The following is a 15,206-nucleotide window of genomic DNA, read 5'->3' on the forward strand; positions in this document are numbered from 1 at the left end:
TAATATGCTTTAACCATTACGTTCTCTTACCCACCATCCAGAAGTACATTTACATTTGTTGTACTGCTCAGCACATACTTTATGTCCTGCAGGGCCACTTTTCAAGGAACTAAAAGGTTCCTTCAGCCCATTGTTGTCTGCGTTTCTATAGTGGTCTAAAGACCTGTGGAAATCCGGCAAATTAGTCCACTAACGTATGAAAAAGCAACGTGACACCGGACGATTTTGTTTCTCTGCGACATTTACTGCTTTATAGTATTTACTGATGCACGTTGGATGAAATGAATGAAATGCAGAGGAGGATAATTAAAGTGCCTGTCTCCACCGTAAATAATCTGTTGAGTGTTTGATGGTTAGTTATTTGTGCTTTAGAACGTAACCGCCTTGAAACGCAATCACTCACTCACTCATCTTCAACCGCTTACCCGGGGTTGGGTCGCAGGGGCAACAGCTCCAGCAGGGGACCCCAAACTTCCCTTTCCTGGGCCATATTAACCAGCTCTGACTGGGAGATCCTGAGGCGTTCCCAGGCCAGTGCGGAGATATAATCTCTCCACCTAGTCCTGGGTCTTCCCCGTGGCCTCCTCCCAGCTGGCCGTGCCTGGAACACCTCCCTAGGGAGGCGCCCAGGGGGCATCATTACCAGATGCCCGAACCGCCTCAGCTGGCTCCTTTCAACGCAAAGGAGCAGCGGCTCTACTCCGAGTTCCTCACGGATAACTGAGCTTCTCACCCTATCTCTAAGGGAGACGCCAGCCACCCTCCTGAGAAAACCCATTTCGGCCGCTTGTATCCGCGATCTAGTTCTTTGGGTCATGACGCAGTGAAACGCAATGAGTTCCTCAAAAAGTTCTTTGTTCCAGGGGAAAGTTCCTGCAGTCGAAATGGGGCTCAAGTTGAGTCCAGTTGTCTGAAGTGTCAGTAGATTCCTCAGAAACCGGGCGCCTGGGTTAGCTCAGTTGGTAGAGCGGGCGCCCATGTAACAAGGCTTGGTCCTGACCGCGGCGGCCCGGGTTCGAATCCGGCCTGTGGCCCTTTCCGCATCCACTCTCTCTCTCCCCCCTTTCCAAGACTCTATCCACTGTCCTCTCAATAAAATGGAAAATGCCCCCAAAAAAATAACTTTAAAAAAAAAAAAAAAAAAGATTCCTCAGAAACCCTACATGTCTTTGGTACGTCTCTGCACAAATGTTGCTGCTATTAACTGACTTAAACAAAGATAGATTTTCCAAGTATTTAAATGCATGAGGCCAGAGGACAAGAGGGCATTAGAAGGTAAGCAAGGGGCAAAGGGATGAAGCGAAGGGATGAGGTTAAGTGGATCTTACTTTGCCTCCAGGGCCAGAGCAATAATGGCAGCAGCCATGGGAGCCGAGGCCGATGTCCCCGTGTGACTGTCTGTACATCGATGTCTCAGGTCTGTTGTGATCTGCAGATAGAGAGAGTGAAGACAGAGTTAGACGGGGGAGAGGGATGAGGAGGAATTACAGGGATGAAGAAGGAGAAAAAGGGGAAGGGGAGAGTCAAGACGTAACCCAGAGTAAAACAGATGAAGAAGAGGAGGAGTAGACAGTTACGAATGTGGAGTTAGAGGAAGAGAGGAGAAAATAGTGACGGTGATGGCAGGAGGAGAGGAAGAAAGAAACAGACAGAGAGATTGAAGTCATGAGGATCAGGAGGATTTAGACACACCTGAAACTCACATTCCAGCTCTGATACACTACAGATACCACACACACTGATACTCACACACAAATACACGAATCACCAGTTTCCCCAATAATTCAGGGAATCAATTCAATCCCCAAGAAGAAGCCAAGGAATAAGAAGGACGAAGGAGTGGTAAAACATGTTGTTAAAGCGCTGTATGTTCGCTTTGATTGTATGGACTTCAGACAGCCAACTAGTCAGACAGCTTGACAGTCGGTCAGCCAAGAAAAGCTTGGCTAACTTCCAGTCTGAGCCTTCATCAAAGGACCTCTCCTGGACCAAAAAGTTTGAGGGATTATCTGAAGATGCACACACAGAGAATCTGAAATGGTTTAGGAAGAAGTGAAAGTGGTCCAACAGCATTTAGTGGACAGGACAGTGTGTGCTCAAGTAGATTAGACTGACATTCAGATATATGAGGTTCTACTGTAAGAGTACAAAGCTGGAGGGAAACTGTGTGTGTGTGTGTGTGTGTGTGTGTGTGTGTGTTCGAGTGTGTGTGTGTGTGTGTGTGTGTCCTTCTGTAGCATCAGTACGAGGAATGTTGCAAGACACTGCCAGACAAGCTAGCTCACAGTGGACAACTGTCACTGTCCATCCCAGTGGATCATGGGAGTGATGTGGTCAATTTGGGTCAAACCAGGCCACACACAACTGGACCCAGCAGCACACACAAACAAGGCCAAGTTTATGTCAAATAGCATTATTCTTAACTGAAATGATATATTGCATGTGTTCATTTTTAAAAAATGTTAAGCTCCAAATCAAAACACAGTCAGTATCCAATGTGAATTAGGCAGGCTGTTCTCATACACCTACGAAAAGTAATGCACTGTAATTTGTCTGTATACCACGAAATCTATTCGTATTTAATCCACAAAATCGTGAACCAGGAATTATAAAGAGCGATAAACGCTGCGTAGGGAGGAGGTCGGGGTGGATTGGCGGGTCAAAAAGACCCAGGAGATCGTGAGAAACCGGAAGTCAGCAGCGATTTATTTGTCACATAACTTCCATATTTAAGTAACGCCACTTCTGGAGTTATTTTAACCCAAACCAGCATCTTTTCCTGAACATAAATAGGTTTTGTTGTCTAAATCTAAGCAAGTTGTTTCCTGTGAAGACGGAAGTTTATTTTGAAAAGACTGTATGCATTCGAAGGAAAACTCAAAAAAATGAGGAATAATTTCTAGTAAGATATCATACGGACCGTTGTATGAGGATACGTTGAATTAGGTTATCTAGGACTGGCAGACGTGCTTTAGCAAATCTCTTTGGTTCATGTCGCACATTTAAAGATGGAAGACAAATCTTGTCCAAATTTCAATTAAAAACAAAACACTCTGCTACAACTTGGACATCAGTGAAAAAGGAATAAGCATTCTGGCCCTGCAGTAAAATTAGGCCATGGGAACTCCTTTCAAGAACTAATGCACTTATGTGTGTGAATGTACAGCAGCAGTTCTTGAAATCTACCACACACACACACTTCAGTCCTTACAATCTTTCGGTCGTAGTTCTCCCCGCTGCTGTATGTGGTGGTCAGTGTGGACGAGCATTCCTCCAGGTACCACGGCTTGCGTCCGCTCTCAGCTGTGCTGGAGATGGAGATGGTGTAGATGGAGTTGGTGTAGCCGTCGCAGGAGCAATGGTCTCTGCTGCGCCCGCCGTTGCCTGAAGCCCACACGAAGATGGAGCCACGGCCCTTCCTCCCCTGACAGGAAGAGATGCAGAGAGGATACAGTAAGAGGCTGCAGATTTGTTTTAGCACTTAGAGATAATTACTCCTCACCAAACACATTCTGTGTTCATTGTGCAGAAATCACAGTATACAGAAGAAGCTCAGAAACAGTGAGAGAGATGGAAAACATCAGTAGGCAGCAAAGACTGTATGCAAGTCCTCAGCATCCTTTGAGTGTCTGGCAACAGATCTGATGTGATTTGATCCAAGTTCAGTAATCATAACGTTTCAACTGGGCAAAATATAGGGCCCATTTTTTTTCTTTGAAAAGTTGACATTGCTGAGTGCCATGCTGTGTTAGTGAGGGTTTTCCATGTCGGACTGAGGTTAATTTCCATCGCTTCTGACATGAGACAAGTTAATTTACTGACTGACATCAGACTAGAACCAATACTGTCATAGTAATTAGTAATAAATCAGATAGAGAATATTACTTAAAGGTATTTGTTTCTGTGAATAATACATTGTTTTGCATCATGTCTGATGCTTGAATGTAGCTTTATTTTTTCCATTAGTTTTCAGCAGGAAGATTTTTATTTTAATATGGGTTGAAAATAATTAAATCATGTCTATATTCACCTATCAGCCATAACATTATGACCACCTGCCTAATATTGAGTAGGTCCCCCAACAGCCCTGACCCGTCGAGGCATGGACTCCACTAGACCTCTGAAGGTATGCTGTGGTATCTGGCACCAAGCCGTCAGTAGCAGGTCCTTTAAGTCCTGTAAGTTGCGAGGTGGGGCCTCCGTGGATCGAACTTGTTTGTCCAGCACATCCCACAGACGCTCGATTGGATTGAGATCTGGAGAATTTGGAGGCCAAGTCAACACTTCCAACTAGTTGCCATCCACATGATGTAAAAGAAAATGTGATTCATCAGACCAGGCCACCTTCTTCCATCGCTCCGTGGTCCAGTTCTGATGCTCACGTGCCCATTGTAGGCGCTTTTGGCGATGGACACGGGTCAGCATGGGCACCCTGACCGGTCTGCGGCTACGCAGCCCCATACGCAACAAACTGCAATGCACTGTGTGTTCTGACACCTTTCTATCGGAACCAGAATTAACTTTTTCAGCAATTTGAGCTACAGTAGCTCTTCTATTGGATCGGACAACACGGGCCAGCCTTCGCTCCCCACATGCATCAATGAGCTTTGGGTCTGACCCTGTCGGTTCACCGCTTTTCCTTCCTTGGATCACTTTTGGTAGGTCCTGACCACTGCAGACCGGGAACATCCCACAAGAGCTACAGTTTCAAAGATGCTCTGACCCGGTCGTCTAGCCAGCACAGTTTGGCCCTTGTCAAAGTCGCTCACATCCTTACGCTTGCCCGTTTTTTCTGCTTCCAACACATCCAACTTCAAGGACAAAATGTTCACTTGCTGCCCACCCACTGCCAGGTGCCAATGTACCGAGATAATCAATGTTATTCACTTCACCTGTCAGTGGTCATAATGCTATGGCTGATCAGTGTATGTTTTATTTATTTTTTATTCTTGAAGGCAATAGCTGCATCATCGTATTGTTGCTGTCTCGCGGCCTAGTCTGTTTTTCTGTTTATTCAATATTTTCATTTAGTTAAATCCTAGCGGTCCGACCTTGTGTTTACTCGGTTCTGTTTTCTTTAATTATTTTTGTCCGTTCGGTACATATCTGTCTGATGTCTGTTTTACTCTATCTTGTTAAGTTTCTAACTATTTTTTAAAAATGTTTCCTAAACAATGGTGTTATTATCAATGCTTATCTGAAGAATGCATCAAAAGCCCACAAAAAGCCAGCATAAGAATTGACTTGAACACAAATATGAAAGGAAGCAAAACAATAAAGCCACAAAAATGCATGTAAGGACAAAAGTACGTTTTCCACAACATATAAGTATTTTTTCCTTCTTCGTTTCCTTTTTTTTTTTACACTAGATAAGAGAGTTTTTGCAATGATTTTATGTGCATGTTTTGCAATTCACCAAGTTTTGGCTGAACATTGCACACATATGGACATTTGTTATAACTGAGGCGTATTACATGTGCAGCCAGACAGATGTTTAATATTCAAAACTAGGTTTCCAGAAGAGGTTAGACAGTACATTAAAAAAAAACTCATCCCAGATGTATTCAGAGGATCTTGCTAATTGAGAGACGAGGGCCAGCTCAGAGTGGGCTTCACATTGACTCAAAGTGTGAATAAAGACACCTATTCATTTACTAACAATTATTTTTCATTGGAAATCTTCTCAAGCCAAATACCTTTTACTATTCATTTATACATTGTACTTTCAAAATTGGCAGAGTTGAAAATGACCTACACCCTGATGGAGACACACTGAGCTCGTTACAGTGTTGGTGACGACCGACAGAGTTTTGAAGGCAAAGTTCAGCCAGGAGTCAGTAAAAAAACACATCTGACAAACTGACTGACACTGCGATTCCCACTGTTTGTCCAGACACACACATAGATATAAAAGGTGGAATAAAGGTCTTCAAAAGGGGGCTTCTGTCATGCAGCGATAAGCGAGTGGAGCCCTTCTGAGTGAGAGGGGGATCAGACAGGAGCAAACGCTGACAGATGAGAGCGATGGAGAGTGCTTTGAAAGAAAGGATGGGACAAAGAATGAGAGGGAGAGGAAACAGTGAGTAGAGAGAGGACGAGGGGGAGGAAGAGGATGAAGGAGAGGTGAAACACAAGGTGAAACTGATGGACAGCAATCATCATCAGGGATTGAAAGAGAGCAAAGAAAAAAGGCTATATGATTTATTGCTCAAAAGAACTGCCAGTTAATTAATTTGTCAGTTATCAGAAAAATCATCATTAATCAAAGATGTAAATAATCCTTAGTTGTAGTTCTAAAATGCTCTAAAACAGGAAAAAAAAAAGCAAAGATTAGCCTAAGTAAAAACACTTATTTTTTACATAGAGAAACACTAGTTCTCACAGTTTCTCACACATACATCAACACAAGCCAGGTACAAGCCTCTCCACAGCTGTCAGTGGTGTCTCTAACACGTCAGCTCTCTGTGATAAACTGTCTCTTCAGAGTGTCACGCAGGTACATGTTACACTCACAAGCATGTCATCTCCAGTCAGCTTTACACACACACACACACACACACACACACCAGCGGGAGGGCATGCCAGCACATACACACTCGTAGCAGTTGGACAGATATCTCCCTCACCTCTGTCATCTTAAAAGGCCAGCCTGTCAGCAGCGCGGGGACTCTCTTCTGCTCACACCCCCTGCCTGTCTGTCCCTTTCCTCCTCTCTCTCTTTTCTCTTTTTTGTATCATGCCACAGGCACTCAGCCTTCAGTCTCTGTCTCTTTGTCTCACCTCCTCAGAGGTCTACATCTGCTTAACCAAATAGTAGATAGCCAGTAGTAGCAAACTTTGTGAACGTGTAGATGTGTGTGTGTGTGTGTGTGTGTGTGTGTGTGTGTGTGTGTGTGTGTGTGTGTGTGTGTGTGTGTGTGTGTGTGTGTGTGCGAGACGTGACCAGTAAATGATTTCACCCCTCTTAACCTCTGTTATAGCTTTTCCACTCCACTCAGCCAACAACAGAGCAGCAGCTTGTCCTTATGCAAAATAAGCTATGAATATGTAAATGAATATATGCTAATAGGCCAGGGCTGCTCTCTAATGTCCGGAGGAGCTTCACAGGTAGAGAGCCAGGGAGGACTTTGGGATACGAGCGTGAAACACACACACATCTGCTTGGAGTGTGCGTTTCTATCTTTTCTCTCCATATGAATACCAAAAGTCTTGGCTGAGCAATGCAGCACATGTTCATCCGTACATTGTGTGCGTGCGTGTATGTGCCCACCATGCGGATGCCATTCTCGAATGCCTGCCTGGCCAGAGACGCTGGTCCATCCACGGTCTTTCCATCATCATCAGGTCCCCAGCTGGCGCTGTAGATGTCGATGTGCTGCGGCTGGAGGCTCAGAGACTTGGCCTCCACCATATCAGTTACATCGCCATCCAGCATTCGCACACCTAATACACACACACAGAAATAATACATGCATAAACTAGTTTAATCTATATCCTACGCATTTCTGGCTGTTTAACAATATTCATTAAGCAGCCAGTTTAGCTGTTTAATGTCCTGCCATAATAACTATAATAAATTAAACACAGTCATGCAAAACGAGTCATCAATTAGCAAGTATTTCAGTATGCTTGTCCCACACAAACCCTGGTTGTATTAGAATAACAAGCAATAGAAGTTACACTGCAATGAAATATTTTGCTCCTCTTTATTATGAAAACTTCTGCAACAAGATCTCTATATATGTTTCTATAATTCAAGCTCATATCACATGTTGGTTTTTAGTTGTGGCGTTCATAAGAATGCAAGTGTGCAGAAGCAGTCAGATGTCACCATGGCGACATCTCAATGGTGTGTCGGACAGTGACACAAAGACAAACTTAAAAGGTACAGTGTGTAGGATTTGGCGACATCTAGTGGTGTGTTTGCAGATTGCAACCAACTGAGTACCCCTCCGCTCACTCCTCGCTTTACAAGACTGCGTCAACGTGAACCGCTGAGTGCAAAATCATGGTAACGCCGTTCACCTCGCTCAGAGGCCATCCTTACCATAATAACACTACTTTAGGAGCAGCGGAAGTCAGACGGCGGCTGGCGGTACCATGGTTTTGCACTCTGCGGCTCACGTTACCACAGTTTCACAAGCGTGTTGGAGAACTACGGTGGCCTTCAGGTAACATGAGAACATAAAGGGCCCCGCTAGAGCCAGTGTTTGGTTTGTCAGTTCTGGGCTACTGTAGAAACATGGCGGAGCAACATGGCGGACTCCGTGAAGAGGACCCATTCCCTATGTAGATATGAAGGGCTCATTTTAAGCTAACGAAAACACAACGATTCTTAGTTTCAGGTGATTATACACTAATGAAAACATAGTTATGTATACGATATTCCATTTCTGCTAATAGATCCTTGGAAATGTTACACACTGTTCCTTTAAAACGCAAAGTTCATTGTAGTTAAACCAGGATCGGTGGAATAATAACTAGACAAATATCACTCACCTCCTATTCTGGCATTGTAGGCAATTCCCACAATGCAGTGGGAGTTGTTTGCGGCTGCAGCAACTTCGCCCGCACACCGTGTCCCGTGTCTGAGGAAAGAGCGGGAATGAACAGTCTATTACACAAAACTAGAACACACATGTGTGTGTACACAAGCAGGAGAGCACACACAAACTACCAGATAAACATGCAGCTCTGGAAGTGGAAGGCAAGGACACTTCCACGTAAACACACGTGTTCACAGATACATGGGTACATTCCTGTTGATGCAATCCTAAACAAAATTGTTTAAGAGTAATAAGTGTTACAAATGTATCAAACACTATAAATATTTCTACAATTCTTGCTTTTTCCTCATACGGAGGCCTAACAGAGAACGGAAGAAGAGGTAGTTTAACATTTCTCAATGTCCCCAAATGAACAAACACACAGAGGCATAGTTTGGACCTCTTCACATTTATTGAGTACAGCATCCATGCGCACGCACACAGACATGGACACACACAAAAACAATGATAGCTGAAACAATGTCCAACATCAGTGATAAGTTAGGCTGCCCACACTTTAACATCTAAAAACACACACACACACAGACACACCAGGGTAACATTCCTCCAGTAACTGCAGTGGTGACAATCTGGCCCGGGTCAGCAACCAGCGTAAACAAACATAAGTATGTTTGTGTCCGCCGCCTCCTCAAAAACTTCACTTTTTGGATCGGCACAAACACACTCACACACACGCACCTCCTGCCGAGAACATCTGCATCACAACACCCCCCGGAAACAGCTCTGACCGCTGCCATGGAAACCCAGCATCTAGCTATCCAAACCCCCGGGGACACGGGGAAGTTTTAAAGTCCAGGGAAGCACTCAGACTGGGGAAAATCTGTTTCACAGTAACTTGATGATTTCAGGTTAACATTTATTTAACAACATGATCAAAGATTTTAAAATATCACTGCAGAGCATCACTGTCCTCACTTATACGGTGTATACTGTAACATCCATGCTTTGCAAATTCATCAGAAAAGCTCGTAACTAGGAAGTCTATATCTCTCTCTTATCCTCTCTTCACCCACAATCTGTTTCACGCAAAACAGTCCTCCACTGTCCTCTACACAAAACAAAAGCACAGTAAAATGCACAACATACTCCTCCAGGTTTCGGGCACTCTCCTTTAACTTATCATGAAATTAGTGGAGTGTTTTTCAACCTTTCTTCCCACCTGACAAAATGACCTTGAGCTTGACCTTCTTCCTCAGCTGCCTAAATAGTATTAAAGCCGAGTGGGGAAAAGGATTTCACAAACTATATCCAGAAACTATAGAAAGTTAAAACCACAGCAGTACAAACTAGAAGAACTGCCGCCTCCTGGTTGTATGTCTCCTCAAACCAGTAAAGTTGCAGTTTACATCCATGTCTGTCCAAAATGTCATAACTTCATCATTTTATCCTGTTGGACATTTGTGTGATACTGTCATATTAACATATCAATTCTTGAGTTACGGCCAAAAACATGTTTTGTGAGGTCACATTGATGTTGACATTTGACCACCACAATCGATCTTTGAGTCCAAGTGGATGCTTGTTTTCTCTTAAGGTGTTCCTGAGATATCGCTTTCATGAGAAAGGGAAGAACATAAGGTCAGAGAGACCTTGCCCTTTGACCTTTGACCACCAAATTCTAATCGGTTCATCGTTGAGTCCAAGTGGATGTTACATATATATACTGCATATATATATCACATTCACAAGAATGGGATGGACGGGCATACAGACAGACAGACAGACGGGCGTACGGACAGATGGACGGAAGGACGGAAGGACGGAAGGACAACCCAAAAACATAATGTCTCCAGCCACGGCTGCTGCCGGCACGGAGTAATAACAAGTGTAAAGGAATACTCTGTCATTCTGGGAAACAAGCTCATTCACTTTCTTGCCAAGAGTTAGATCACTTCTAGGTCCGTACAGTATGAAGCTACCGCCAGCACAAAGGCTGCAAAACTGTCTCTGTCCAAAATTAAGTTAGTCCAGTAAATAACAAACAAGATATAATTTGTTAATGGGCTACGTGGGTTTTAGAGATAGGCAGATCGCCTTTTGCTAGAGCCAGGCTAGCTGTTTCCCTGTTACCAGTCTTTATGCTGAGCTCAACGTCTGCTGGCGGTAGCTTCATATTCAACAGATAGATATAAGAAGGGTTTCAATATTACAACCCGGTCTCACTCCCAGCTCGTCAAATACAGCACTCCTCGGCATCGGATAGCTTATATTGACACGCCGTCCTGTGGTCCGTCCAAAAGTAACGCAAGAGGGGTACCCCGTGCGTTGGTCTCTGATGCCGAGGGGCACTGACCGAGCGGCGGTATTTGAGGAATTGGGAGTGCGAATGTGTTCAATATTCTAATATACTCTCATAGGAACGTGAATAAGTGTATTTCCTAAAATACTTCTGAACACTTGTGTTCAAGATATTTGACTTTAACAGGATATCAGAGTACCATTTCTACGTTTCAAACTGAAACTACACAACAATGAACACAAATGAAACTGTGAGGGTTAAAGTATAACATATGAAATGGCTGCAAACCAGTGATAGGCCCCTTTGTCACAGTTTATGAGCCAAACTGATGATTCCCTCTTTCACAACGCTTCAACAGTCTTCACTCAGTTCACTTCACTCCACTAATCCATAAAATCATCTGTCTGGCCACCTCTCAAGTCTTTGTGTTAGCCTGTATTTTTTTCCATTTTCTACACATCTGTGTCTCAGTCGTTCAGGGTGTTTCAACCAGAAACATATAATGTTTGTGTAATGGATACTAGTCAGTCGGAAGAATACACACACCTCACTCACAGTAATTATTCAAATGCAAACACAAACTTTCTGAAAGTTTCAAAGGATGCAGCTACTTAAACTCACATTTAACTCTCGGTGGTACACGTCGTTTTTTTAATAGCTGTGTGTTTTGCCCATGCTTTAACTAGCAACATCTTATATTTGTTGGTTCTTTGTGAATCAGGCTTACTCTAATTTCAGATTTTTAAAATCCAATTTCAGTATTTTTTTTTTTTATATGTTTTCAGTGGTAGTCTGGTAGTTGAAGTTTTTCCCAGACAGGTTTTGAGTTATGGTTCCTAGATCTATTTGGAGACCGATATGAAAAACTACAGTTACATACGCGTTATTATCGTGTTAACTTTGACAGCCCTAATAATAACACAAACAAACTAACCGATTGAGGCAGCGGTAGACCAGGAAATCACATGTTCTGTTAGGTAAAATTACTGTTTATTTTAATGGAGTCTGGCGGCTTCAGTTCCCCGTCGGAAACATAGACTGTATAGCTGTCTCACGGCAAGGTAAACCAGTGAAAATATTTTAAATATAGCTAAACTAATATACATTTGTTTAGGTGGCCAAAATACATTTTTCTGCCGGTTCCATCCACAGCAGTACATTGCTTTTCTTCTTTCTTAGTAACTCCTGTCTGCTTCTCCAAGGTGAGGGCGTACCGACCGTCATCTACTGTAGTAATAGCTGACTAATACTATGGATAAGTACCTCATACAACCCCACTTCAAAACACCCGAACTATCCCTTTAAGCTGCATCTGTAGGCCTCATGTCTCTTTAAGACAATGCATTACCAGCAGGGACTGAGCTACTGCCAAGGCACTTGGGCTGCTGCAGCCAAACACATACACACCAAAAATCACTCACTAAGCCAAACTGGCACAAGACAAGTGCCTGGACGAGCAACCCTCTTTTTTTTCTTCTTACACACAAACTCACTTACACATGTACACACACCAATTCTTCCAAACAGAAAAACCACAACCCACCCACAAATGTCACAATCAAATAGACTAAAGTAATTCATCGCACCCACAACAAGGTCAGAGCTCAGCAAATATAAACATATTGAGGCAAAGTGCTTCTAGTAAAAATCAATCAGAAAAACACGCAGAAGAGCATTTGGCTGACAGTAACCCCAAAAGACTAAAGCCACAGCCTAATTTGAACCATATTGTAACTGTTAAAATTGAATTTCTCTCTCTCTCTCATTAGATCTGTTAGATAGTTTTTCTTACTTGTTCTCGTTGGTTGCGTCATATCGAGGCATGGGATCCATATCGTTGCCGTTGACATCAAAGCTGGCTTGAGGGTCCTGGAAGAGACACAGAGGTCAAAATAAGTACATCGAATAACAAAATGACAGTTGATTTCAGGTCACCTGACACCATGGCAGATGGGTTTTCCTTATATTAAAAAATAGTATTTTTAAAAAGCAATTTAGTATTTATAATTCTAAAGTGTTCTACATAGATTTCAAAAGGCAAACAAAAAATTGAGTGGCCAGTAGAAATGTTTAGTGACCTACAATAGTGGCAGGTGAGGAAAAATTTTAATTTCAGAGCCTGCAAGAAAACATCCAACAGGTAAATTCAGGTCGAACAGTACCCGTGAGCGTGTGTGTGTGTGTATATAAGTAATAGACCTGTGGAACGCCAAGAAGCTTCTCTAACCCAATCAAACAGTTCACATTAGCATCACTCACAACAGTTTTGTAAATCGAATGCAATCAGAGCAAACTCAATCTGCTGCGCTGCTCACCCTTCGGCATAAACAAATCCAGGCATTAAGAGTAGCTAATAACAGCAGCGCAGGCGCTGTCAAACAGGGTGTGAAACATTTTATCTGCACGGTTGATTGATGACCTTATACCTACTGCCTCAGGCCAAGAAGTTGCTCTCACTATCTGGCCTTGGTCTGAGGTAGACATACCTCTGCATGCAGCTAAACTAAAGTATGTAACCACAGACAAATAAACACGTACACACACAGCATACCTGCACACCCACAGGTATGATAAAGCTTTCCTTTGAAATGTAATCCATGATTATCTGATCTAAATTACCACCACTAACCCAATCTAGTTGATTATTTGACTTCTGTAACGTGAATTTCTTGCTCTCTGTAAACATGGTTTAGTTACAAACTAAAAAGGACAATTCATTTCAATGTTAATAATACTAATATCATATAATTTGATTTAATATACATAGATTAAAGGAACAGTGTGTAACCTTTCAGGGGATCTATTAGCAGAAATGGAATATAATATGCATTACTATGTTTTCATTAGTGTATAATCACCTGAAACTAAGAATCATTTTGTTTCGTTAGCCTAGAATGAGCCCTTCCTTCATATCTACATAGGGAGCGGGTCCTCTTCACAGAGTCCGCCATGTTTCTACAGTAGCCCAGAACGGACAAACCAAACACTGGCTCTAGAGAGAATGCTTCACATTTTTATATTTTAGCGTAGTTCTCCGACACACTTGTGAAACTGCGGTAACGTGAGCTGCAGAGTGCAAAACCATGGTACCGCCAGCCGCCGTCTGACTTCTGTTGTTCCTAAAGTAGTGTTATTATGGTAAGGATGGCCTCTGAGCGAGGCGAACAGCATTGCCATGGTTTTGCGTTCAGCGGCTCACGTTACCTCAGTCTTGTAAAGGGAGGAGTGAGTGGAGGGGTACTCAGTTGGTTGCAATCTGCAACCACACCACTAGATAACGCCAAATCCTACACACTGTACCTTTAACACTTTTTAACACAATTTCACTGACGACTGAAGACTCAACAAGCACACACACACACACACACACACACACACACACACACACACAGCCGCTCATAGCCACCCTACAAGGGCATACATACACACTCACGTAGTTCTGAAAGAGGTCTGGGTGGTTCCTCTCAATGCCGTCATCTAGTATGGTCACCACCACGTCTTTCCCCGTGTAGCCCCTCTTCCATGCCCCCATGATGTTCATGTCCGACTGGCAGTTATGGACGTCGTCGTTACAGTGCTGGAGAGATGAGGGCAGGAGGTGAAGCGAAAGAAGGTGATAAAGGAGAGACGAGGGGCAAAACAAAACAAACACATCAGCGTCTTGCAGATGCAAAACTTAAACTTCATGAGGGTGCCCACATAACTAAATTTTCCACTTAACTTACAGCAGGTGTGAGCATTACCATTTTTCAAATAGAGGCATAAATCAGTCCAAACAAGTTAAGGAAGATACGTTACATTGACTGAACCACTGAGACGACAGACAGACGACATCTCATTGACAGATATCATATAAATCGGCTATATGAGCATAGGACTCAATGTGTATTGGCAAGAATCTGGCGATAAGCACCATAATACAGAGGTTACGATTCAATATATTGCAATACTGTAAGCGAGGAGATATATTGTGTTTTTTTTAAATATAATTTTAGGAAAACTGTCACAGTATAAAGAACACACCAGAATATGCATAAAATCTGAGTAAAGAAAGTTTACTTTTTTATGCAATCAGAACAGTGGGATCTGCATTTATCACAGTCTCTGTAACATCAACATCATAGCACTACTTTGAGAGGGCACATACACTGAGATGGCGCATTTGTTTGCAAATTAAATAAAGCATTGACTGAGTTAATCTTTGCATGTAAACCATTCATTAAAAATGGAGTGTTTTTGAGAATCAATACAGTATCACAAAACATAATATTGCCATACTCGATAGTTTCGATATTCAATTACACCCTTATACGAGCAAGAGGGTCAAAGTTCAAGGCGCAATGTTATGACAAAGTAGTATGTCCCAATTGCATTCGTACTACATAAAACAGTACGTACTG

The 15,206-nt window shown here is 42.8% G+C and overlaps 1 protein-coding gene and 1 long non-coding RNA gene across 5 annotated transcripts in view; both read right to left on the minus strand.

Annotated features, from left to right (window-relative positions):
- pcsk5b (proprotein convertase subtilisin/kexin type 5b) overlaps nucleotides 1-15,206 on the minus strand; it is a 96,335-nt gene that overhangs the window by 59,101 nt on the left and 22,028 nt on the right. For all 4 annotated transcript variants that reach the window (XM_037777711.1, XM_037777709.1, XM_037777707.1 and 1 more), the window contains exons 4-9: nucleotides 14,240-14,383; nucleotides 12,599-12,675; nucleotides 8,500-8,588; nucleotides 7,271-7,443; nucleotides 3,212-3,424; nucleotides 1,329-1,429 (exon numbers count right to left, since the gene is read on the minus strand). In XM_037777711.1, coding sequence (XP_037633639.1) covers nucleotides 1,329-1,429; nucleotides 3,212-3,424; nucleotides 7,271-7,443; nucleotides 8,500-8,588; nucleotides 12,599-12,675; nucleotides 14,240-14,383 — 797 coding nt within the window. The remainder of the gene's footprint in view (nucleotides 1-1,328; nucleotides 1,430-3,211; nucleotides 3,425-7,270; nucleotides 7,444-8,499; nucleotides 8,589-12,598; nucleotides 12,676-14,239; nucleotides 14,384-15,206) is intronic.
- LOC119492905 lies at nucleotides 13,575-14,180 on the minus strand. Its single transcript, XR_005207870.1, has 2 exons — nucleotides 14,073-14,180; nucleotides 13,575-13,810 (listed from the first exon to the last, which is right to left on the minus strand). It is a non-coding gene; the product is annotated as an uncharacterized LOC119492905 (long non-coding RNA).

This window comes from Sebastes umbrosus, chromosome 8, assembly GCF_015220745.1.
Source record: "Sebastes umbrosus isolate fSebUmb1 chromosome 8, fSebUmb1.pri, whole genome shotgun sequence".
Taxonomy (NCBI): Eukaryota; Metazoa; Chordata; class Actinopteri; order Perciformes; family Sebastidae; genus Sebastes; species Sebastes umbrosus.